The 27,391-nt window shown below is 39.8% G+C and overlaps 1 protein-coding gene across 1 annotated transcript in view; it reads left to right on the top strand.

Annotated features, from left to right (window-relative positions):
- Positions 1-22,311, top strand: part of KLHL1 (kelch like family member 1) — a 405,445-nt gene extending 383,134 nt beyond the window's left edge. Inside the window, exons 9-11 of the mRNA XM_006129049.5 lie at positions 13,264-13,476; positions 16,874-17,045; positions 20,433-22,311. Coding sequence (XP_006129111.3) covers positions 13,264-13,476; positions 16,874-17,045; positions 20,433-20,492 — 445 coding nt within the window. The 3' untranslated portion in view covers positions 20,493-22,311. The remainder of the gene's footprint in view (positions 1-13,263; positions 13,477-16,873; positions 17,046-20,432) is intronic.
- Positions 22,312-27,391: the final 5,080 nt, after the last annotated feature.

The raw sequence follows: 27,391 nt of genomic DNA on the forward strand, positions 1-27,391 counted from the left end.
GTTGAAAATAGAGGCCTCCAGGAAAGAACACAGGTGCCTGAAGGCCACACTGTCCACACTTATCACAGCTCCATAGTTTCTGTCTCACGGCAGCTCTTAAAGCTGCAAAAACTGGGGACAGGCCTTATGGCAGGAAGCCAATCCTAGGAGCTACAACATACCGCATGGCTGCCACTGCCACACATCTAGGCACCCATGTCCCAGCCACAAGCCCCTCGAGTGCCTATTGGCCCTCCCAGGGAACATGTACAAGGCTCACTGGAGCCTGCTAGGGGCTGCAAGAGGCATGCACCATCCTGGTATGGGTGGAGATTCTGACCCTTCTGGAGGTATGGGGCAAGGAGTAGACCCTCCAGGATCTCCGCTCCAGACAACGTAATGCTGACATATATGGCCCCCACAGAGGGCCACCACTGGACTCTGGAGCAGGTCCAGAGCAAGGTCAAAGAGCTTCATCAGGGCTACAGCAGGGCAAGGGAGCACAGTTCATGCTCTGGGGCAGGACCCCACTCCTGCCCCTATTACAAAGAACTGCACCACATCCTGGGGGGTGGTGCAGCCCCTTCCCCACCTCTGGTGGTGGTCTCTGGGCTGGAGATGTCTATTGTTGCCTTTGGGGGGGGGGGGGGGATGAGGAGCAGGAGGAGGAGGAGGAGGAGGAGGAGCTAGAGGAGGAGGAAGAAACTGCCAGCAGTGACCACCATCACCTTGGAGCTAGTACCCCAGGGCCTGGATGTATGCCAGGCATCGTCCAAGGCTGGGGATGCATCATCAGGTGAGTGCTCTTAGTTTTTCACACACACAGGCCAGGGGTGATAGGTGTTGAGGGTCTATGGTGCGATTGTTGCTCGAACTTCTTGGCCTGGCCATCGCGCTGCAATCTGTGCATGTGGATGCACGTGCAGCACCAGTCTGCACCATGCAGCCCCAGGACACAGCCCTTATCCTGCTCCTGCTCAAAGGATTTGTGGAGGCCAGACACACTTCTGAACCATGGGGGGGGGGCACCCTCCCACCACCAGCCATCACTGGAAGGATGCTGGGGACAAGGGCACACAGGCTCACGCACACAGACTTGAGTGCAGCACACGGGCATGCACACTCCCAGGGACAGCGCTGCCCGGTGCAGGTGTGGGTGCAGCATCGATGGAAGCCCAGGCAGCTCAAGGCCCATCTCCCAACCATTGGATCCCAGTGTGGATGGACATTTCCTCTGCCTGCTTGTCTGAGGGATGGGATGGGGGGACGGGAAGCATTGTCTCCCAAGCACCTCTGGGCCCCTGTGAGGCAAGGCCAGCAGTCCAGGCCACACATGGCCATGCTCCCGGGACATCACTGTCCTCTGGCCCAAGAACTGTTGCTCACAGCTTGCTGATGAGGGCAAGGGCTCAGGGACAGTGTCTCCAGGGATGACTGACCACCTCCTTTTATTATCCTCAGCTGGACCAGCTGTGACTGTGGGACAATTACTAGCAACCGAATCAGCTGCCTGACCCTGGGGGAGCCGCAGGTGTCAGAGGGTCCTTGAGGACCTGATGAGGGAGCACCTCTCCATCCTCAGGGACATGCAGAAGACGCTGGCCCAGAAGGTCTGGGACAGTGCACAATGGTAGGTTCAGATATGGACTGAGCTGCTGCAGTAGGACCGCAACATCTGTGCCACCGTCCAGAAGATGTTGGCCTACCTGGCACCCGTCCTAGTCCCTACTCCAGTCCCTGTTCCTGCTCCTGCTCCAATACACAACTGCCTGCCATGCCAGCTCCCGCTCACCCTGCCATGCCTCCCTTGCCCCCTGCCATGCCTGTCCCTGCTACCCCTGCCCTTCCTGACCCCACTCCAGCCCCCAATCCTGCTTTTCCCTCAGTTCTTCCAAGATACCCTTCTATCCCCGAGGTCGTCGAGGTCCCCGGACACAATGTGGAACAATTACTGGAACCACGCACCAGTCTGAACCCTAGTTCTAAGCTTTTTCTTCCCCCTGCCAAGGTTATAACCACCCCATATCCAGGTTCTCAGCCCCCTCCCCGCTTCCCAGTTATTTTTATCCCAAATAAAAAGCCAAACATTTATATTTTCAAAACTAACCAGCTGTTTTTATTTTGTCTGCAGGGAATAAAGTTGTAGGGGGGAAGGGAGGGGTTGTTGTGGGAAAGGCAGAGAAGGGCATGGCACAAGCCCCTAGCTGGAAGGCCCTGGGAGTTACTGGGGTCCTTCAGAGAAACTCTCCTCAGGGCCTCCTGGACATGCATTCCCACCTGATGGTCCTGGCAGATGGCAGCTTTGCACAGCTGCTCGAAGGACCACCCACCTCTGCTCCCTACCCCAGAAGGAAGGCCTCCCCCTTCCTCTCCACAATGTTGTGGAGTACACAAGCGGCTGACACCACCTGGGGGATGTTTTGCTCCCCCCACATCGAGGTGGGTCAGGAGGAACCTGAACCGTGCTTTCAACTGCCTGAAGGTGCATTCGGCCTAGATGTGGGCCCTTTCCAAGCGGGCATTGAAAAAGGCCTTGCTTGGGTCCAGGTAGCTGGTGTACGGCTTCATAAGCCACAGCATAAGTGGGTAGGCTGCGTCTACCACAATGCACAGTGGCATTTCAATGTCCCTGAACCTGAAGTTGTGCTCAGGGAAGAATGTGCCAGTCTCTAGCTTCTAGTAGAGGCTGGAGTTGCAGAACACACGGGTGTCATGCGCCCTCTCCGACCACCCGACGAAAATGTCCAAAAATTGTACACAGTGGACGACCAGAGCCTGCAGGACCATAGAAAAATATTCCCTTTGGTTTATATACTGAGCAGAATGAGGATTGGGGGTATAAATTGGGATGTGGGTTCCATTCATAGCCCTTCCACAGTTGTGGAAGCCCAGGGTGGCAAATCCAGCCACGAAAGGGTCCAGATCTCCCAGGTGGATGACTCTGCACAGCAGGATAGTGTTTATGGCCCTCACCACCTGCAGAAGTAGATAAACAAAGACACAAAACAGAGAGTCAAAGGGGGTGCCTGAGCCCTTGGGGGGTCCCCGAGTCCTCCCCCTCCTACCCCGCTCCCGCAAACCCCAGCATCCACCCCCTATGAAGCCCCCCCACAGGGCTGTGTGAGGGTGAAAGCGCAGAACCCCTAGGGACAGGGCTTCCCCGCCACCCGCAGCCCACCCTCTGCACCTCCAACTCTCCTTTCCCTAGGGTCTCCCTTTTCAGCACTCCTCCCCCTCCAGGGACTGCAGCCCGACAGTGCCTTATCTGCATAAGTAGGGCTCCGACAGTCAATTTTCCCATGCCAAACTGGTTGCACATGGACCGGTAGCTGTCTGGTGTTGCAAGCTTCCAGACGGCGATGGTAACCTGCTTCTTTAAGGGGATGGTGGGTCGCATCTGGGTTTCATGTCTCCTTCAATATGCGGAAGTTTGAGAGTCACTGTTGGTCATCCCACTGCTCCATCACCAGCCTGTCCCACCAGTAGGAACCAGTGTACAGCCTCCAAAACCACACACAGGCAGAGGTACTCAATGATGAGCTTGGAATCGAGTTCATGCAGGACCACAAAGGCAGCCTGCAGAAACTGCAGCATGGCAGTGTGGGGCCATCACATGCCCAGAGGCAGCTCCAGCTCCAGCTCCAGCTCCATAGCAAAGTGTGTGCTGTGGTGTCCTGAAGCAGGATAATCAGAGCACACACTGCAAATGCTTGTGGTCCCTCAGAGAGGTAGACAAGCAAGCAGAAGATCCTGAGAAATAGTGTCAGGGGGTCCCTTTAAGCACCTGTCTCAGACAGCCTTAGGCAGCAGCACCCAGAAGCAACTGCTGACCTAATGCCCTGGCTGAACTGGTTCCAGGAGGCCTTAAATATGAGATAGCATCCAATCAGTGTGGACGCTCTCTTTCAAAATAGCAAATTATTATTTCATTGCGCTTTTTGCATGTAGACTCTGTCTTTCAAAATAAGCTTTTCCGGGAGATCTCTTCCAGAAAAGCATATTCCAAAAGAAGCTTGCAGTGTAGATGCAGCCCGAGTCACCATTAGATCAAAGGCAAGAATAGGGTGCTTTTTAGCTATTTGTGATTACACCAAAATGAGAAGTTTTGTAAAACATTGAAACAATCAATTTTAATGAGTTTTTCAGCTGAGCTAGACAAGACAGAATTTTCAAAGTGAAATGCTCTTCTCTAACCTTACCTGGACACCACTGTCAAGGCATCAAAGAAGTAGTATGCTACATGGAACTCCTGGAGAATTCCTGGGAGTCTTTTGTTAAAATTCTGTCATCATATTGAAGAGATAGGTGGGATGATTTCCCTACCTCTCATGTAGTTCACCTACACTCTGGATACTGCTAAATAATCCATGCCAGAGGCTATTTATCCCATCAGCTTATTAAAACAATCCTTTTGAAGATCAAATGCCTGTCTTTGGAGTGGGCAAAATGACAATTTCCCAGGGAGAGATGGCAGAGGATCCTGTTCTTCCTATCCATGTATTTCACACACAAAACCTGTGAAAATGATAGAAGTGGACCATACAGTGTTATAGAATCTATATGGCAATTTTTAAAGAAACAAAGTAGATTTTTTCCTCCTGAAAATGCAATTGAATATATTTTCACTGCCGTTGCCTCCCTTGGGTATTGATTGTCTGTTTAAATGGGAAACAAAATTAATAGATTTCTGAATTCTTCACCCTTCTTTTCTGCAAACAGAGGCACCCCTGAAACCCAGGCTACTGGAAAATTCTTGCGTGGCAGCCACTTGCTAAAATATTGGCAGCACGACCCTGCTTCAAAGGGAAATTTCAAAGCAAGTAATTCTTTTTCAGGGTGACTTGACTAATAACTATGGGAACCTTCAAGCAACCCATTAACCTGTAACTTCTACTGACTTAAGTGTGTCTGCTGTTTTAGGAACTAATCATGCTGTTGTCTATGCTCAGGCAATTCTTTTATGAAAATATTGAACATGTTGGCTGTGTTAGGACTGAATCTGTTGTCAATTAATTAGCTAAAATTCCTCAAACTCATTTTTTTCTTTTCTCTCTCCTTTAATTTTTCCTTTTAGAAGCTTAAAAATGAAATTGTCTTTCCCATCCAGTTATATCTTTTCCCGTGTTGCATATTGAGATTTTATCCCTGTCATTCTTACCCTTGACATCAAAAAGGGTCACTCAGGTTTGCCTCCCTGTCTGGGCACTTTCATCACTGATTTTGTCAGTGAAGCCCTGAGATTGTGATTTGATCATAAAAGAATATTTCCGAAGTTTAGCAGTAACTGTGCTTAGTTTCAGTGCTTAACATTAATATTTTATCTAGCTGAGTACATTTACTCTAGCAGAACAGTATGCATATTAAGTGAAAAATACTTCCTTTACTATTCCAAAGTATTACAGACAGTGCAGTGCAGAATGGCTCAGGGAAGGGTGGCTCAACCAACCTCTCCGTTAACACAAGACACATGTTTTCTAGTATTTAACAGCTGCTACATACTGTAGCCTATATGCTGGGACAAGGTGCATGTACCTGGTGCAAAGTGGGCTGCTCTTTGGTGGTACAGCAATCAGTGGTCATTGCATGGTAGAAAGCAATTTCTCCAATCTGTTATTTGGCAATTCCAGAGGTTTCCTAATCCCCCTTCTCCCATTAAGTATCCAGATAGCAGGGCAGGATTTTTGTGCCCTGTTGTGTCCTCAATATCTCGCATAAGTAGGCAGGCAGATAGACATGCTTGTATACACTGTAACAGGTGGCACATATAGTTGAAAACCACCGCATGCCGTAATGAAATACAAACAGAAATAAATGGGTCAAGATAGAGGTATCACCATCTAGTTAAGGTGCAGTTGCATTTTGAGCATATTTGGATGCTTAATTTCATGGTTCAATTTAATAGATATATTTGCTTTTAAGCAATTATTAAAGAAAATAGCTTTTAAAATAAATTGATCCTCTACTAGAAGATTGACCCAGCATTGCCCTAACTCAATTAATTTTTATTTTATGGAAAATAAAACTTAGATGTGCATGCTTCATTTGAATCATTACTCTGGGGTGGTGCTGGGGATGCAGTATGCAGGCTGCCCTGGGGAGAGAGGACTACCACAGATTTCTCACACTTGGAGCCAGGTGAGATGCACATTTCCATGGCTGCTGCAGTTCCAGAAGGCACAGCTATGGGGGAAGAGTACATATCCCCCTGCTGGGACATGTTGGCTACGTATACATTGGCATGATTTTCCGAAAATGCTTTTAATGGAAAAGTTTTCCGTTAAAAGCATTTTCAGAAAAGAGCGTCTAGATTGGCAGGACGCTTTTCTGCAAAAGCACTTTTTGCGGAAAAGCGTTTGTGGCCAATCTAGACGCGCTTTTCCGCAAAAAAGCCCCGATCACCATTTTTGCGATCGGGGCTTTTTTGCGGAAAAGAAATCTCTGCTGTCTACACTGGCCCTTTTGCACAAAAGTCTTTCAGAAAAAGACTTTTTCCCGAACAGGAACAGCATAGTTTTTCCGCAAAAGCACTGACAATCTTACATGAGATCTTTTGCGGAAATTCAAGCGGACAGTGTAGACAGCTGGCAAGTTTTTCCGCAAAAGCAGATGATTTTGTGGAAAAACTTGCCAGTCTAGACACAGCCGTTCAGTTTCATCTGCCCGCTGCACTTCCCAGCCAGAGTGAGAAATGCAGCAAACTGTGCACTTTCCCCTCACTCCCTGACAAAGGGGAACACCAGAAATGTTCCCTCATGAATTGGGATAGGGCAGCTTGACCCCCTCTTCTGCCATTGCTAAAGAGCACCTTCAGGATGGGAGTCTCAGTCCTGGTCAGAATGGGAGGCAAGCATCCAGCAAGCCCCTTTCACCTGCCTGGTGATTCTTTCTCTTTTCTGTATGGTTTTATGAGAAGGAATCCCATTCCAGGCACAGACCATTTCCCTGGCACAACTAAACCCTGACCTTGCTTTAAGCTATGATAAGCAGAAGCTGTATACTAAATTTGGTGATCCTACCTCTTACCATTTAGGAGGAGGTCTTAAATAAACAGGCAGGCAGAAAGGCAACATAGACAAACTCTCTCAAATATATAATAGATTTCTTGCAAATCACATTGCTGAAATATTTATAGTATTTCTTTCTAGACATATTCTCACCCTTTTAAATTGTCCTTTGCATTGAATTTTTTACAAATAAAGTACAAAGGAAGAGGGAAGCACAGCAAAACACTCTATGAAAGGATAAAAATCAGCATGAGCCAATACAAAGCAATTTAAGGCATAATCAACAGAAAGAGAATAAATAGAGCTTATCAAAGCTCTGTTAACAAATTGTACTTAGAGAAAGATAAACTGTTTTACAGTTAGAATCTCCAAATCTATATTTCACAATCCAAATATATAGTAAATGTGTGTGTATTTATACATATACATACTGCACATATATGACTGGGTGCAAAGTGTATGGTATCAATCTTATCGTTAAGGCACTGAACTCGGAAACAGGATGTTAATTTCTCTACAGACTTCCTATGTGACCAACTCACTTTGCACCTCACTTCTCTATGGCTATGTCTACACTACAGGGTTTTTGCACAAAACCAGGCAGTTTTGCACAAAAACCCATGGAGCATCTACACCTCAAGCACGTTTTTGTGCAAGAAAATCTACAGTCAATTGATAGAACTGAGGGCTTTTTGCGGTGTGGGTAAACCTCCTTCTATAAGGCATAACTCCTTTTTGCACAAGAGTCCTTGAACAAAAAGGTGTGTGTGGACGCTCAACAGGGGTTTCTTGCACAAAAAGAGCCTATTACAAAAAGCACAAGTGCTCTAATGGCCTTTCTGTGAATGGCAATCAGAACTTTCTTGCGCAAGATTGTCCATGCAGTATGGACACTCTCTTGCTCAAAAGTGCATCGTTTTCCATGTGCTTTTCAGCTGTGGATGTGCTTTTGTACAAGAAGTTTTTGCAGAAGATCTCTTCCGAAAAAACCTTCTAGCACAAAAACTATGTAGTGTAGACAAACCTATCTGTAAAACTGGGTGAATAGTACTTTGTTTTATGTATTTAGATTGTAAACTCTTTGATGCAGAGACTAAAACTTACATCTCTCGCTATATAAAACACATTTCTTGCGGGACGACAGAGTGACAGAGTGACTTTAGCACAACATTCTTGGCCAAGACACCACACCTGCAGCCCCTTCACACATCTCCTTCGCTGAGACCCCACACCCTCAGCCTGCTTACTCATACCCCTGAACCTGAACCTCCAGCCCCCTCTCTTACCACCCTGCCAAGACCTCGCACCCCCAGTGCACTCACTCACCACCCTACTGATATCCTGCACTTCCAGCCCCCTCATTCACACCTTCCACCAAGACTCCAACCCCCAATCCTGCTCCTGCCTCCTTCCCCGGGTAAGACACCCTGCCTCCAGCCCACTCCTGCCCCCTCCCCATAACCAGACACCTACTCCCAGAGAGAGGGGGGTTGATGAGTGTAGTGAGCAGGGGGCACAGCCCCCTAGTTGTACTGTAAAACCAAGAAGTCCTGTGGCCGCTGATAGATTAACATTTATTTGGGCATAAGCTTTTATGGGCAAAATCTCACTTTTTCAGATGCCTGGCATTGTTTTTGTGGATATAGACTAACATGGCTACCCCTCTGATACTTGTCACTCTGCACTGTGTAAATACAAACAACTGAAAATGTGAAGATGATGGTATATATTTTCATCTTATAAAGCTGAGGAAATCATTCATGAATATTTTTTAATTTTATACACGTGTTAATAAAAATATTTCCAAATAGGATTTCTTTCTTATTGTTCACCATTGTTATTGCCATTATGTGGCCAGGCCACTACCCTACTCATTTAGTTATGTGTTCATCTGCCCAGATTATATAAAGGAGGAGGAGAGCCAATATCTCAGTTCTCTCCTCAGTTATATATTGGAAACCTAGCTTCAGTTACAGCATTAGTCTTACAGTCATTTGTACTCAAGAGCTCTAGTGACTGTGACTGTATCCAAGTGCACTTAGAGAGCATGAGGACGAGCACAATATAAATAATTAAACTAGCGGATGCAAATACAGGGATCATTTCTTTTGCTCTCTCTACCTCCTTCTTCATTCCAAGACAGCACCATTCACAATCACACTTTCCCTAAACTGATAGCTGAGCAGTTACATAGAGCCACAGTGGTACATTATAAGTGGAGTTTTAAAGCAGCACTTTGATTTCACACTAATTTTTACTCCGACTTCTGGAAATGTTGGTTCTTATATTTAAAGCCTTCTCTGGAAGTGGGTGACAGGGAAGGGATCATGTGAGGATTACCTGTTGTGATCACTCCCCCTGGGGCATCTGGTATTGGCCAGTGACAGAAGACAGGATATTGGGATAGATGGACCTTTGGTCTGACCCAGTATGGCCATTCTTGTGTTATCTCTTATTTGCCTTCATATCAGATGCACATCTAAATACCTTAATTGTACTTGCATTTGAAAACAGGGCTACAGCAGAAAGTGTTTTGTGACTTATTGTTGCTCACCATAATATAGTTATGCTACAATGAAGGAATTAGAGATCACAAGGGAATGTGTTAGTGCAAATCTATATTATGCATTACACTTTCAAAACTGAATTTCTCTTATGCAGACCTTAGCAGATCTATCATTTAAGGCTGATCTACGTAATATGCCTAAGCAATAGTTTCAGGATAGGATATCTGCAGTTAATTTTCTTCATTTGCATATTTGATGAATGTATCAGTAAGAGTTGAGTTCTTTGTAGAAGTCTCAAGAAAAGGCTAAAATCTATTCTGATTATGAAAATGCTGTTGATTATGAAAATGCTATCATATAATGCATTGCACACACCAGGAGCACAGAAAATACAGTTTATAGTGACCCTAGACTTGAATTACCTTGAACAATAGAAATCAGATTAAAAGATGAAAATAGATGTTTTAAGACTGAGTTCACAGTCATTCATTTCACCAAAGGATCAATTCCCACAAAACAGATATTAGACAGGATCACAAAACAAAAACAGTTTCTTTCCATTTCAACCAGAAAGGACATTGTCTCAATGACTTGATTACCTGTATCCTGCTTCAAAGGCCTTTTAAGACTACACTTGAAAGAGAATCCTCTGAACTGTCATTCATGCTCAAATTTGACATTTTACACTTAGGTTTGAACAAAGACTCTAATTATCTTACCCATTACAAAGATAGCTTCCCCAATTATCACCTCTAATATCATTAGCTCACAGACATTTACCTTCCCCCCCATCCCCCTTCTGTCCTGAAATTTGATTTGTCTTTTCCATATGTGTTCATTTTTTTAATTGTATCGTTTGGTATATATGGTTGTGACAATTTCCTTCCACTATTTGATCTAAGGAAGTGGATCTGGCCCATGAAAGCTCATCACCTAATAAACCATCTTGTTAGTCTTTATAGTGCTACATAGTCCTGTTTTTTGTTTCAGCTACACCAGACTAACATGGCTACATTTCTATCACTATTCTAGTAAGATAAATGCTTTATTATTTTGCCTTGTTGCTTTATTTGACATCCACCTCACATGGCAGATTAGTGTAGGCTGACTCCGTTGTTGACCTGTGTTACAGTACAAGGGTGTCTGTCTATTAGACAATACCTAAAAGGTTTGTGGACTCACTAAAGATCAAGAACCGAATTGTGCTTTCTTGTTCAAGACATCAGCTTAATGCTAAAGAAATACAACAGCAAAAGCACATTTAACAAGCATGGAATTCATGGAGTGTTTAGAACAATAAAAGTTTCCAAATGAATAATTGTTTGACTGCAGGAAAATGTTGAATCCTAAATTGCTCAATGCTTGGTTTTAAAATAGGCTGTGTTTCTGTTACTTAATCTGTGGATGCTGTAGAACAGGCAGCAGAGTGTGAAAGGATTCATATAAAATGTATGCACCATGGCTAACACTGGAAAACTGAGCAGATAACCATTTCATCATAGGAACTATTTTAAGGGATGAAAATTATTGTCATTTCATACAATAATTACAAGCAGAACAGAAATATAATTCAACAGCATTTTCATAATCAGAATGTGGAAATACATTTTAGAGTTTTCCTAAGACTTCCACACATACATCAAATCTTGCTGATACATTCACCATATATGCAAATGAAGAAAATCAACTGCATATGTCATACCTTGAAACTATCATTTAGATCAGAATCACCACAATTTCCTTTGAAAGCCTATGAAAACAAACTCGGACTTTACATTAGTTCTTAGATATCAACAAAGAGCAACAGGCAGAAAGATGAAAGATGTCATTTGAAAAGGATTAAGGGGTAAACTGCTTGTGACAGGAACCAGATGCTTGTGATGGGAAATCTGGCAGATTACATGTGACAAAAATACTATGATGGTCTACTTAGTGAAAAGAACCCTTTATATTCTATGCTATCATTTTGTGAACCGATAGCTAACAACCTGCCAGAAGCTGGTGGTAAGCTATTTCTGAAAATGGCACTTAGAAAATCAGTATGTCCAGATGAAGTCATGGCAGCCATGATCAACCAGTTGAAAGAGGTTGATGGACCCAACTTGGAGAGAGAAGAAAAATCGAAGAGAATGGAGAAAGTCTAGACTGGAACTTATATACAAACAGAAGGTGACATTCAAGACTATCTAAACTACCAAGTAATTAATGTTGTTCCACTGCATTAAACTGTTAGAAAGAATCATTGTCAATTGGATGAGAGATTATATGCTAATCAATAGACATTTGGTGGAAAGAAGATGAAGGGAAGCATCAAGCATGGGTGGGCTTTCTCGATTTGGAGAAAACATATGACAAAGTACCTCAGTGACTGATGAGGCCTCCATTACAATTCTGCGGAGTACTGGAGGACTCCAAATGGTGAAGAATCTGTAGGATAGTTCCCTGAAAAAAGTAGAGTTTCTCTTAGAAGCCATGAAGTGTTTTGAGATCCAGGTTGTGCTCCATCAGGGATCAAAACTTATCCTTTACTCATAATTGTGATGGGATTCATAATTAAGCAATTTCAAATGGAAGATGGTACAGAGTTAAACTTTGTAGACAGTGTTAATCTAATGACTGAAAATTTTGTTCACACCAGTGCTGTCTAGATCAGGGAACTAACAATCTATTGTTTCAAAAGGAGCAAAGAAAGCCAGACAGAAGTCATGAGGAGATGCACATGGAATCAAGAAAGTTGAATATCAACATTGAGGATCAGTTCCTAAATCAGGCTCCTTAGGGTTTGGTTAGTGACAAATGTACAAATCAACTGCAAACTTCAGGGAACGCTGCTGATTGTGGAGCAGTCTGGTACATGGATGAGTGGAGTGATTTAACATCAATTAATGCTGAAACTACTTATGGGACAGCAACACAAAGCTATGTTAAGACAAAAAAGAGGCACTTAAAATGACCATTGCTGGGCCACAAGTGGAATAATTTCATCAGGAATGAGACCAAGATAAGTTGCATCAGAGAGAAGCTGCAAGAGAAGAGGCTGAGATGCTAACTATGGATAACTGAAGGTTGGATGAAGGGAATCCTATTATGGGGCCATTTTAAACTAGAATTCAAGGGCAGACAACAAGAAGACAGACAAGAATATGGTGGATAGACTGAGTATGGGAAGATAGTGTCATTATTTTTTACTTTCTGACTGCATAATTCACTTTTTCTATTCTAAATTACACACAGTAAATAGTAATTTTCACGCAGATGCATTATTTCTGTAGCACTCATCCCCACCCATTTTCACCCATTACTCTGTCTATCCAGATTACTGAGAGTGGCTGAGCATCTGCACTTTTACTTCTTTTTTTCCCCATTCCCTCAACAGATGGTTGGCTACTGTACAGCAACCCTGCTCATGCAGTTTGAAAATCAAGTGAGAATCATGATCTCCTGAGATTTCTGTCCCATAAGGCAGCAGAAAGTAGTATGCATTTTGATGTCAGAATTAAAACAGCTACTCCCAAATGACTAAACAGAAAATAAAAATTCCGTTCCAAAGAGGATTGGTAGAACACAAAGTGGAATATGAATCTGGCAGTAGTGCTAACATCAACATGTTTTCCCGCTATGTTTTACTTCTCAACATTTGAAAAAACATATTCTGTAGTCACTTCATTTCAGACAACAGATGAGAAAAGCAAACAAAGCCTTTCTATTTATAGTTTTGATTATCCAAGTTCTTCTTGTATTGAAATTTGTGTGTTCTGGTTTGTTTTTTTTAGGTTATATTCAGTGGGAGGTCGCGATGGAAGTTCTTGTTTGAGTTCAATGGAGTATTATGATCCTCACACAAATAAATGGAATATGTGTGCTCCGATGTGTAAGAGAAGAGGGGGTGTAGGTGTGGCAACATGCGATGGCTTTCTGTATGCAGTTGGAGGCCATGATGCTCCTGCTTCAAACCACTGTTCCCGACTGCTGGACTATGTAGAAAGGTATCCATTCAGTTTACAATTATATGTGCTTGTTTGGAATGTAAGACAGGTTTCTACTGTCAGTATCCTAAATATTATAAGAGTTAAGTGTTATGGTATTTTTTAATTAAATGACAAGCAAAATCAAACAAATGTTATTAAGTGTATATAACTATTTTAATAAAAGGAAAAACATGTATTGCCATAACAAATTTCATACAACAGTGGGATTATAAAAAACTATACCTTTGTTGTTTTGTATCACTAGTAACTCACACTAATACAGAAGCAGAAGTAAGAACTGTTCACAGTTCCACTGGAAACTTCTGTATCTAAAACAGAAATATTTTCTTATTGTGGAGACAAGAACTCAGCATAGAAGCAAACCTAAAATACCTAATTAGATTTAGCTGGATTTAGCAATTTTTTAATTACAGTCAGGCACATAATGAAACAAAGCTTTTAAGAGATGCTGATGCATGCTGCACCATGGTGGTTCTTTCAGTGGGACTGCTATTGCCTGACGTATAAATAAGGGTTTGCAGCCTATATTTACAGCATATAGCCTGTACTTTGCATTTTATAAGCAAACATTCAGTGACTCAAGAGAGTTTAATAGGACACAAGGGCACTCTTGGCACTATTATGATCTATCCTGCCTGTGAGTTGAAGACAATCTTCTACATTTAATTGAGGTTTTATTTATACTGTTAAAAAAACCAAAGAAGTTAACATTTCAAAGAATTACAAAAGTTACAATGCTGAAAAGGAAGACTAAACAGGAAAATGGGAGGACAGAGTTCAAACTGTTACTCCCTTCTAAGGTGAAAGTTATAAAAAAAAGTGAACATGTACATAAAACCTATATTTACCTGAGGTCGTGAAGAAGAAAAACATAAGTAGAAAAATATATACAACCCTTTTTGCTTTTCCAACATCTGCATTAGTTATCATATAGGAACAGTGTTATTTTGGAATTTGAAAAAAACAGAGAGTAGAGTGTGAATTCCCTTTCTTTTTTTCAGCCACATATTCTGTGTTATTTGCCTAGGGCTGTGTCCAGACTCAGGGGTTTTTTCGAAAAAAGTAGCCTTTTTTCGAAAAAACTTTACCTGCGTCTAGACTGCAGCCACGTTCTTTCGAAATTAAATCGAAAGAATGTGGCTTTTCTTTCGACGGTGGTAAACCTAATTCCACGAGGAAGAACGCCTTCTTTCGAAAGTGCTCTTTCGAAAGAAGGCGTTCTTGACAGCAAACAGGCTTTTTAGAAAGAGAGCATCCAGACTCACTGGGTGCTTTCTTTCGAAAAAGCGGCTTGCTTTTTCGAAATTCCGCGTGCAGTCTAGACGCGCTCTTTCGAAAGAGGCTCTTTCGAAAGTATCTTTAGAAAGAGCCTCTTTCGAAAGAGGCTTGCAGTCTAGACATAGCCTAGGAGATGTCTGGGTAGCTTTGTGCTTTAGATGATGTTTGCTGTTTAAAAAAAGCCTCAACCACCTTTTCTTACCAACTATACTTTTTTTCTCAGTTGGCTGTCATTTTTGAAAAGGTGCCATAGTCTGTATACTGTCCCTGAAAGATGGCAATTTGTGAAATCTTTGTTAAATATTTTAACACAAGGATTTTGGTGCTCTCCTCCTAACTGGTTTGTAGTTCATAATATTCTCTTAATTGGGTGTAAAAAGAACTGTCTTTATTTTCACCTTCATTAAATTGTTTTCTAAAACTAAACATAGAGTTGGGGCTAATATCTACTCACCTAACTGACTTTATTAGTCCTATTGACTTCACTGAAACTATTCAGATAAGTAAATTATGGGAGGAGAGAGCTGTTGAAATTTCTTTTGAATACCTGGAAGGGAAAATACATGTATGCTACAGGCCAAAACCTGTTAATTCTGAATGGATGTTTCAAAGACTGTATGACTTTTCCTCCGAAAGCACCATATGCCTCTAGCTTATGTTCATTTTACAACCAGCTTTAGCAAGTGTGCTTTGTGTCTTCACCTCCCAGAAGGCAATAAACTTTAATAGACTCTATGATACAGTATTCTCTTTCTGATTGCATGGGTCAAGGTGAGTAGTTGAAAAAGCAGACAAGCTAAATATAAGTAACATCATTGGTAACCGGGAGCTAGACAGAATGCTTAGAACTCAATTCTGTCAACAAATCAGAAGTGAAAAAAAGAGATCTTTATTTGTAATTGCCTGGAAAATGCTTACATTTTCTTACATTCTCCTCTTAAAAACTGATGAACATTTCATCTTTGTAGTAACTTCATGTGCTCCAGGGTGAGAGGGAATACCTTAAAAATTGCTGAATACAAAAAGGAATCAATATGAAGCTCTCAAGGTGAGGCCAAGGAGAGAGGGTGCTGAGCTTTTGCTCAGATTTCTAACAGCCCTGTGTTCTGTACATCACATATTAGGGAGTAAAAATTGATCAAAATAGCTTCAAATGATATAATTTGCATTTTGAAAATACTATGTATAATAATAATAATAACAGCTGTAGAAGATTTGGGGAAGAAAGGCAAAGAAACAAAGCAGTAAAGCTTTTGTTTTCTTCTAAGACAATCAAATTAATTGGGAAATACCTCACATACATGCCAAAATCAGGATAATTGAAATACAAGTCTGAGCCACAGTTTCTGCCAAACAAGATTTTAACATCATAACACAAAAGCCTCAAACCTTATGTAATCAGATTTCAATAAATCTCATTGAGTGACTGATTAAAAAAAGCATGTGTGTGTTTTGACATTCTGGCTGTGTCTAGACTACATGCCTCTGTCGGCAGAGGCATGTAGATTAGACAGATCAGCAAAGGCAAATGAAGCCGCGATTTAAATGACGTATAAATAAGGGTTTGCATACTATATTTACAGTTATTTCAAAATATCATTAGTGTGGATGCTCCAATACTGCTATTTCAAAATAACCACTTCCCAGAGTAATTTGAACTAATTACTCCCCAGTGCTTCCTGGGGCTCTAAGTTGAGGTGATGAATATACATTAACAAAGCCTGCCACAAACTAATTTTGAGGCTTCTCTGTAGCGGGGACTTTCTATTCTGGTTGTGTAAAATTGGGAGTTAAGTCAACGTTAGTTACGTTGAAATAGTTTCCAGTACAGATATGACCTTAGAGACTAACACACACACACACACACACACACACACACACACACACACACACACACACACACACACACATATATTTGTTGGGCAAAAACTACTTCTTCAGATGATCTTCAGTGGAGGTATCAGAATCTAGTAAATATACATTTTTGCTACTGAATAGATTGTTCATGATAAAATGCTTGTAAACAAGTCTCTTAAAAACAGATTTTTTTTAAAGATGAACATGAGCTGATACCTAAGTTTTCATTGAGCTTGCAGCTTCCTTTCTTCTTGTTCAGATATGATCCAAAAACTGATACTTGGACAATGGTGGCTCCATTGAGTATGCCTCGAGATGCAGTTGGTGTCTGTCTTCTTGGAGATAAATTATATGCAGTGGGTGGATATGATGGCCAGACATACCTGAACACTATGGAATCATATGACCCTCAAACTAATGAATGGACGCAGGTACCTATAAACTCATTTTTCCCACAATGTATTTAGATTATCAAATAGATGACACTGCCATAGCTGTAAAATTACTGATAATGTTCCACCGACCATTATGAAAGGAGTTTCCCCTGAAAAAATAAAAGAAAAATATATATAGGAAACCAAGAAAGAATAGATAAAATAGGTGCTAAAATATCTTTCTATGCTTTCAATAAAGTTGTTGATCTGTCTCATTTGCCATTGAAATTCTATTTTCATTCTGAATAATCAATATACTGGTTTAAATTTAACCTGTAGTTGTTGAAAGCATCTCTGGTGTTTTGTTTGGTTTTGATACTTGTAACCCTGTCTTTTGCATATCTGATTCCTGCTTGTTATGGAAGCAGTCTGGAAACTTCCTCCATAGTACCCAAGAATAGGCTTAGTAACGCTTCTTAATTTTTCTCTCTCACACACACACATATACACACACACACATTCTCTGTCACCACATGAATCAGGTACTACAGAAGCCTTGTTCCAACCTTCTGCACTGTGGGCTAATTTCATCCAGAGGACAATTTGCTTATATGACTATTGATGTAGTTATCTTGGGAATTCCTTTTCCTGGTTAAAATTCCCTTAATAAGTTGCTATTGGAAGCATGCCCAAAGTGTACACAGTCCAGTAATCTGATTAATATGTACATATATCAATGTACAGACACCTGTTTTTGTCAAGGTGAAATTTTCTCTAACTCTGGATTATAAAAGATTATAAAACAAGTAATAAACTGTACACTTTTAGGATTTTGTTATGCTTCAGTGTAAAGTAAAACTTATTGTCAACAAGGAAAATTAAATGCTAAATGGTTTTTATTCTCCCTTTGATGGATACAAAATATATGTGAGTACTTCCCACAAATCCTGTTGGGAATTTCAGGCATAAATCCATGAAGATTAGAATATCAATATTGCCATTTTTCTTCATGTGGTATATTATCTTTCCACTGAATGGGAGTACATGAGGAAAAATGGTAAAATCTGGTCCTTAATTAATGAAGTGGAAATAGACTTTACTGTGCATTTGTAAAAAAGGAAGCGAAAACCAGCACTGACTCTAAATTGCATATTGTTTTGGTTTGTCACAACAACATATTTTAATGTCTGAAGAAAAAATCCTGCTTTCAGCCGTTCTGCATGTAGCATGGCCATTAAGTACACAGTCACACTTCCTACTACAGCCCAAATGCTGAAGATGCAACCATAGAATGAGTGGCAACTTCATCCTGGCTTCAGCCAGGAAGAATATCTGGAACCACATGTTCTCTGTATTATTCTGCAATCTTAGGATGTGTCTAGACTACATCCCTCTGACGGCAGAGGGATGTAAATGAAGCACTTCGAAAGTGCAAATGAAGCGGGGATTTAAATATAAAGTTTTGAAAAAGCGCTATTTCGAAATTGAAACCGCAGTCTAGATGTGGTTCTTTTGAAAACGGAGTGCTTTTTAGAAAGATCCTGTAAACCTCAAAAATGCACCTGAAAAAGTGCCCCATTTTCGAAAGAACCACGTCTAGACTGCGGTTTCAATTTCGAAATAGCACTTTTTCGAAAGAGCGCCATTACGCGATTAGGCAAATGTAGCATGGGATAGATAAATCCCCATTTCATTTGCACTTTCAAAGTGCTTTATTTACATCCCTCTGTTGGCAGAGGGATGTAGTCGAGACGTAGCCTTATTGTTTCAACAGCACCACAGAAAGGGATTCTTTACTATTAGGAATCAATACAGATCATTAGAATTCATCTCACAAGAGAGAGAGAGAGAATTTTAAGGCTCGACAATTCCATTCTAGGTCCCCTTTACAAAGCTTATTTTCTTAGGGAAGGATGAGATTTTGGCCCATATCAGCACCTAAGCTTTTAACATTCTAGTCTTTCTTGTAGCTTTCTGTCTCACCCTTGAATTTTATCCTTAGGGATCTCTGAGGTGCTATAATAGTTATGAACTCTATACTAGGAGAAGTGGAATATATATAATGCAATATTCATGTAAGGATGCTATTCATTACTCAGGAAAAGAAGTAATAATAGCAATGATTCCCAAATATTGAAAATACCATTGTTTGGTTATGTGCAGTAGTAACATTACACATAAAACAGAAAAGATAATTTCCCTCACTCACGCTGCACTGTATTATTTTTAACTTTCTCAGTATCCTGGTCATGCCAAGCTAGATTTTAAAAATGTATTTCAATAATGATTGTAAAGCCCAAAAATGTATTTTAAAAGTATCATGAAATACTTCCCATCCTTTGCTTTTCAGTTTTGTCCCTTATCTATAGCTCTTATCATTTGTCCTGTGAGTCAGACTAGATTATTGTAAGGACACCTTTGGGCCTTGGAATCTACTGGGTTTTTTCCATCAGAGTGAACACAGTGTTATGTCTATCCTTGTAATTATTGTCCCTTAAAATACAGGTATCAGGGACTGACCTAAAGCATATGCTCAAAAAAGATGATCTTCCTGTTAAGCTACTGGACTAACCACTGAAAGCAAGTCAATTCAATGGAAATAGTCTATGAAATATTTTATAAATTATGCAAAATGTTTTTAAAAGAATAAGAGAAAAACAGTTAAACAATAATAATTAGGAACGGAAACTAGCACATTAATTCCAAAATGCTAGCATTTTTAATTAACTATTTTTATTACAATAGGACCTATAGTGGTAAGAGGTAATCCCTGCCCCCAAAGAATTTACAACAAAGCAGACAAAAAGACTTGCCCAAAATGACATAGAAAATACATGGCAGAATAAAAAAAAATCGAACTTAGAACTGTTGAGTCTCAGTCTTGTGCAGGGGTGAGCAAATGCTGGCCCGTGGGCTGGATCTGGCTCCCCAGAGTTAGCCCCTGATGGACTGTTCCTTCTATATTTACCTGTGCCTCTGCAGGTATGGGTGTTTGCAGCTCCCATCGCCATTACTGGCCAATGGGAACTTCAGGAAATAGTTCTGATCTGTGCCACTTCCCATAACTCCAATAGGCTGGAAATGGAGCTCCTCCACCAATGTGAGCTACAATTGCCCATACTTGTGGAGACACAGGTAAATATAGTGATGGCAGCCCGCCAGGGGATAACCCTGGTTAACCACCACAATTTTATTGTCCAGCCCTGGTCTAGTGTCTAATCATAAAACTATTCTTCCTCCCTCTCCTCCTTATCCTTTTAACTGAGTGTTGTATGATAAAAATAAGTTGATTGAAAATTACAGGACTGTGATATTAATTAATTGTGTATAGCTTTGGTCATTCGGCTGCTATTAATTTTGACAGTTCTCGAATAATATGTACCGCAGTACTTTTGCCATTTCATGCATGATTTTCTGTTAATTTGCATCTTTTTTTTTATGCAGATGGCATCCCTAAATATTGGAAGAGCTGGTGCCTGCATCATAGTCATCAAGCAACCGTGACTTTGTCAGCACTGCTTGGATTTTACTGACTGTAAAAGGTTTATTTTTCTATCAGACGACAAGAATGATAACTTTATGAAAACAAGGATTTTCAGAGCAAATACTCTCAAACTCAAAGAAGTTTGATGAAGTATGTGTGCCCAGTCCAGTCATTAGAAACTGTTTATAGTCAGTGAACAAGAAAATAATCAGTCTGTTATAGGAGCAAATTGTATGAACATACAGAAGTAAGTTCAGGGTTTGTAAGTATGTGTATGGCTGACCTGGGTAATTGGAAGCACCAAAGGCTAGCTCTTCATAAGGAACTGACGGGATATGTGAGCAGTTTTAATGAAACAAAGAGGTTTGACTTTGGAACCATCACAGCACATTGTTACTTTTTTCAATTTTGGTTTTATTACAAGGAAAAGTAGGTATCATGTGATGTTTTTCTGTAGAGATATTATCTTCAAAAAGGTCATGGCTTTCTATTTAGACATGTGGTTAGACAAGGAGAGGGAATTAGTTCTTATTAAAGTAAAGAGGAGAGGTTGAAAGGTCTGAATATTTCAGTTCTCTTCCTCGTATAGAACGATTAAGCTGCTTTTCTACAGTTTGATGAAAAGTAAATGAAAAACTAGAAATAACACAATGCTTATTTCAGCAACTTTGCACTGTCCCTACTTGTCTGATTTGAAAATCTCATCAGAGGTTGCACTGAAACCATATCCTGAGAATTAGCACAAACTCAGTATAGAAAGAACAAGCTTTTTAGCACCATTGGGACTATTGTTGCAAAATATATGAGTCAAAGGAACTGTCTTATAAATCAACCATAATTTTGTATTCAAATCCAGCATGTGGGTTCTGATCACATTAAATGTTTTTTGCACCTTCTGCACGTGGATGCCAGAAGAAGTCTGGAAGACAGCTTTTTCTATTCTAATATATCATTTAATTGATGAAATATGAATAGGCAATGGAAATTTCTTTTGGTCCAGTTTGACAGAAACCTCATAGCAGATAGACAAGAGGGATAAAATATGTCATTACGTTATCTTTTTTTCAAAGCTGCACACTCAACTTGGCCTAATTCTAGATGCCATAAACCCTTCCATTTTATTACTGAAAGTTATTGCAAGTAAGGGATGAATTAGAAATGTATGAAAGTAGAATAAGACTATATTAGACCCTCACGCTCTGATAAACTCTGTATAAAAATATACTAGATCCTTGTGTGCTTCCTGTTAAAGTTGGTCAATTAGCGTATGTCTACACTATGTGATAAGGTTGAATTAAGATGTGCAACTTCAGCTACATTAATTGCTTAGCTGAAGTCGAAGTACCTTAACTTGACTTTTGGTCAGCAGCTTTGATCTTCTCGGTAGTGTAGACATACCCTCCAAGTAATAAGACAATTTCATGCTTTGAGTCAGGAATAGTGATGAATATGGCATTTTCTAGAGTGAAGAGACAAGAGATCATGGCATTCCTGAAGGCATAGAAACTGCAGTGGATTGTCTCTGTGTAGAGAACAATATTTTTCTCTAAACCAATGCAAATCTATTAGGGTGTGTCTATATAGCAGCGCTTAACTCGAAGTAAGCTACACAAGTTGAGCTATGTCAATTGCGTAGCTTACTTCGAAATAGCTTATTTCAAAATTGGGAGAGTCTAAACACAGCACTTATTTCTAAATAGAGCACTCTTCCTCTGATTTCACTTATTCCTCATACAATGAGGGTTATAGGAGTAACAGTAAGAAGTCCTTCAGCTTGACAGTATTTTGACATTATTCCAAAATAACTGCCTGCTGTGTAGACACTGAGGCTACGTCTAGACTGGCATGATTTTCTGCAAATGCTTTTAATGGAAAAGTTTTCCATTAAAAGCATTTTCGGAACAGAGCGTCTAGATTGGCACGGACGCTTTTCCGCAAAAGCACTTTTTGCGGAAAAGCGTCCGTGGCCAATGTAGACGCGCTTTTCTGCAAAAAAGCCCCGATAGACATTTTCGCGATCGGGGCTTTTTTGCGGAAAACAAATCTCAGCTGTCTACACTGGCCCTTTTGCGCAAAAGTTTTGCGCAAAAGGGACTTTTGCCCGAACGGGAGCAGCATAGTATTTCTGCAAAAAGCACTAATTTCTTACAGTAGGAAGTCAGTGCTTTTGCGGAAATTCAAGTGGCCAGTGTAAACAGCTGGCAAGTTTTTCCGGAAAAGCGGCTGATTTTCCGGAAAAACTGGCCAGTCTAGACACAGCCAGTGTGTTATTTAGAAATAATACTAGTTATTTCAAAATAATGTTCCTTTGTAGATATATGCTTGGAGAGAAGGTTTATAGTTCAGTTAAAGTCACATAATTTGTAACAGTTCAGATTGATTCTGAACTGGTTTGCAATTAGCTGTTTTGAAGGAAATTCTGGTAGCAGACAAGACTGTTTAGTATTTGTTCAGAATGGAAACCTTTTAGACCATGTGGGCTGTCAAAATGTAAATAACATTATTCTTGATGACATGTGATTTGAAGATGTGTCCTTTCAATAATAATGAGTTGCAGTAACTTTGTCACTGAATGAGCTGACCCAACATGCATGTCACTGTTTCCTGAGTACATGATAGCATGAGTCAATTTTCATATTAAGACATAGATGCAAGTTTGAACTTTGTGCTCTTTCTGTGCTAATGTGAAGGCAGTTGCAAATGTCAGAGTGTAAGTTCCACACAAATATTGACTCTCCGATATTAATTAGTTTCTGCAGCAGACAAATCCAAGCAATATTTAAGGGCAGTATGAAATGAAAATCCTACAAGCTGAATTTTGACAGGAATAAACCTGGGTAGTTTTTTTTATGGGATTATACCACCAAAATGTTCTACCGTTAACTAGGACGTATAGCTGGAAAATGTGGTGGTGTCTTCCCATTCTTGTCCCTATCCAGTAAAGAGTTGATATATTTCAACTGTTTTTTTTCTGTCAACTTCTTTCATTTTCAACCAATGGAAATGAGATGTTGCAGTATGGCATAGCTATCTAAACACTAAATCCTACCATTATTTGAATTTCAATTTATATAAATATTAAAAGAGTTACAGCTCATCTATCAATTATTCACCTAGTGCCAGGAGTTTCCTTCTGTTTTATTAGTCATGTGAACAAATAGTTCATCTACTAGCAGGTTAAAATGAAACTCATCTATTCAGTAGGCCATCTCATGGCCAGTAGATCACATAAATCATAATTAAATCCTACTTTTAGTATTTAGGTAAGATTTAAGTGGTGTTTAAAGCCCTTTGGTGACTCTAGAACAGGAATAAATACCATCCTGAATAATTTGAGATCTTAAATGAGATTTTTATTTAACTCCATTTTCTCATAATATCAGAGTTCCTCTTACATGGCTCAATTTATTTGTTGTAATATGTATGTAACTGATGATATGGCTATTTGAAGAGAGGGATGGGGAACACGCAAGTATAATAAGTAAAATATTTAATAATGTATAGAAGTTTCTTTTTAAAAACATTTCCTATTCACTGCTAGTAGTAGATAGAATATTATTTAAACAAATATTTGGCATATTCAAATCTGTGTATTGTGCACTTACATATGTGCTTTTAAAACCAAAACAATAAGATTTTTTTTAAAATGCAACTTGGAAGCTAAAAATAAATAAAATTCCATCTGCACCTGTAGAGACAAACAAATGATTTGCAAAGAACTTTTAAATTCAGCTTCCACAATTTTCCCCAAAGTACTTTATATGCAGTATGGAATTGCAATATGAATAACACCCTTGCATGTTAACCTTCAGAAAAGAATTACCATACATTTACTCCAGATATGTAGAGGTTTGTATTATAACTATTCCTTGCTCATTTTTATCCATGATTTTCTCATACCCTTTTGTACATTCCCTCTTTATTTTTTTCATTAATTTCTCTTTTATAATTTCCCTTTATTTTCTCTACTTGTCTGAATATTCCTTCATCCAAAATTTCAAGCTTTCTCCATCGTTCTTTACTTACAACAAAGGAGGAAGACTGTAATTCTTGATCTGCCTTCATTATATTTATACTTGTACAGACCTATATACAATGTAGATGAAAGGCCAAAACTCGCTCACCCTCAGTTTCTGTATGTCACTACAACTTTTTGACTTCAGAGTTCTTTCATGAATTTTATTCAGATAAAAAAATTTGGGTGGGATTTTTGAAAAGTTGTCAGTGTTGGCTTAATTCTGTTCTTGTTATGTCAATGGGGGTATGTCTACACTACCCTCCTAGTTCGAACTAGGAGGGTAATGTAGGCATACCGCACTTGCAAATGAAGCCCGGGATTTGAATTTCCCGGGCTTCATTTGCATAAGCGGGGAGCCGCCATTTTTAAATCCCCGCTGGTTCGAACCCCGTGCAGCGCGGCTACACGGGGCTAGAACTAGGTAGTTCGGACTAGGTTCCTATTCCGAACTACCATTACTCCTCCTGAAATGAGGTGTACCGGTAGTTCGGAATAGGCACCCTAGTCTGAACTACCTAGTTCGAGCCCCGTGTAGCCGCGCTGCATGGGGTTCGAACCAGCGGGGATTTAAAAATGGCGGCTTCTCGCTTATGCAAATGAAGCCCGGGAAATTCAAATCCCGGGCTTCATTTGCAAGTGCGGTATGCCTACATTACCCCGCTAGTTCGAACTAGCGGGGTAGTGTAGACATACCCTGGGAGTTTTACAGATGACTTCAAAGGGAATAGAGCTAAGCCAACACTGAGTGCTTTTGAAAATCTTAGTGTTGAGGTTTTTAGTCTGTCCTCCCCTCCTTCCCCCCCTGAAAATAATCAGTCAGGGAATACACTGATGTTAAAGCCAATTATGTTATTTTGTGATGAAGGAAAGAATATTAACTTTGAAGGAATATTACATGAGCCAATGTGCTTCAGATACCAGAATATGCCTACTTTTTTCATCATTAATACTAATATTTGCTTCAAGTAGTAGTAAGTAAAGTACAATAGATAAGTTGCAGATTTAATCACATAGTTCAAAAGAACTGTATAATGTAACCACAAATTAACATGCATTAATTCAAGTTATTAACTGATTAATTTGAAAAACAAAACACCTTTTTCCTTATGCAAAACAATAAACAATATCACTAATTAAATATTTTAAAGTTATTTCCCATTCTCTTTCCAGATGATTGGTATTTATTTAAATATAATACGTTTACCACTCTTCCAATATATTCCATTTTCCTAAGGATTTCCTATTGGTTGTATGACTGCATCTTGGAGTTTGTTAATGCTGTCCGTCATCATAGTATTTGAGCCCCTTTGATGGAGTATCAAAGTCCCTAATTCCAAAGACTACATGGAATCTTGGGCTCATCTCCATTTATTGGGCTTTCCTCCTATATTATTTATTTTATTTTATTATTTACTTTATTGAGGATAACGTGATCAGTGCTAAACAAAATACAAAGATAGACCGTCCCTGCTCCAGAGATCTTTTTAAAAGACATGACGCAGAAAAGGCAAAATGGAATGAGCACCATAAAAGAGATTAATATGAGGAGTGGGGTGATTATGGGGGTGGTTGTGTTGTGGTAGTTTATTAACTCCATGCTTGCAGATATTATGAAAGGCTAGATTGAGGGAGAAAAATCTTATTATAAACTTAGTTTTCCAAGAAAAAATCCAGTCCTGCAAGCCTTCTATGTACTTTATGCCATTTGATGTGGGCCCACAGGATTGGACTCTGGTAAGTACTGTATAGTTTGTCATATTGCTATTGCCAGTTCTGTGTGATGTAATTTAATCACAAACCAATAGCTAACAGTTCACATTAGACTGTAATTGTTTTCTTAATATCTTTTATTCTAGATATTTTTTACTCAATTTAAATAGAAAGTCTAATAAAAATAAGGATATATACGTGAAATAGCTAGGGAATACAACATAGATCATTTTATATTAGATTTTTTGAACTGGAGTTTTTCAGTTTTATGGGATTTCATTATTTGTTGTTTAATTGCTCAATCCTATCTCTTTGACATCATTTAAATGTAAAAGGATAGTTTCTTTCTTTAAGAATTACATAGAAGACAGATTCATAATCACATATGAAACCTGTCAAAATATTTAAGCACTTTAAGGGGTTATCAAGGGAGTTATCTAGCTTATATTACTATTAAAAGCACTAACATTAATTGGTACATGGAAACTATTATGACTTATACATGAAAAGGTTTCTTGACTGCCTTTGTATTTATGTAAAAGAAAACATAACTGAGAATAATTGTCATTTCCATAACACTGACTCCATCAGATATTTAGTGTTCATATACAAATTCAAATTGAATGTACCTAAAGAAAAGCACTACATTAGGTTTACTAATTCTCTATATTAGATTCACTAATTTTCAGTTACTGTAAATTAAACATACTTCTTCTTATCTATAATACACTCATCAGGACCCTAGTTAGAGTTTTTATGTGCATACAATATGTCAAATACCTCCCTTAGATCCATTCCAATGATTCTCATTTACTTTAGTAGGAGTGACTCACAATCAGAATTTTGAAGACAAAATTAGGTGTTATACCAAATGCCAATACCAGCAAAGTTGTCATTAAGTGAGAACAATGAGCCACAACTCTTACTCCCTGCTTCTAGTAAATCCAGACCCAGTTAAATCTCCTGTTCCTCTGTTCCTCTCCACCTCCCATAATCTGTTCCTCTCCACCTCCCATGGCCAGAACTGTTCAGGAAGCTTTGCAGTCTACAAATATGAGCATGTAAACTCACTTGCTCACAAGCCCACATTTTTATGAGACTACTTCAGTCTCTAGCAAGAACATTCTGAGGAGTGAATGCAAATGGGTGAGCTGTGAAGCTCCATTGAGGCCATAGTCATGTCATAGGCCC

The sequence above is a fragment of the Pelodiscus sinensis genome, chromosome 1 (assembly GCF_052426305.1).
Source record: "Pelodiscus sinensis isolate ZL-2025 chromosome 1, ASM5242630v1, whole genome shotgun sequence".
NCBI lineage: Eukaryota > Metazoa > Chordata > Testudines > Trionychidae > Pelodiscus > Pelodiscus sinensis.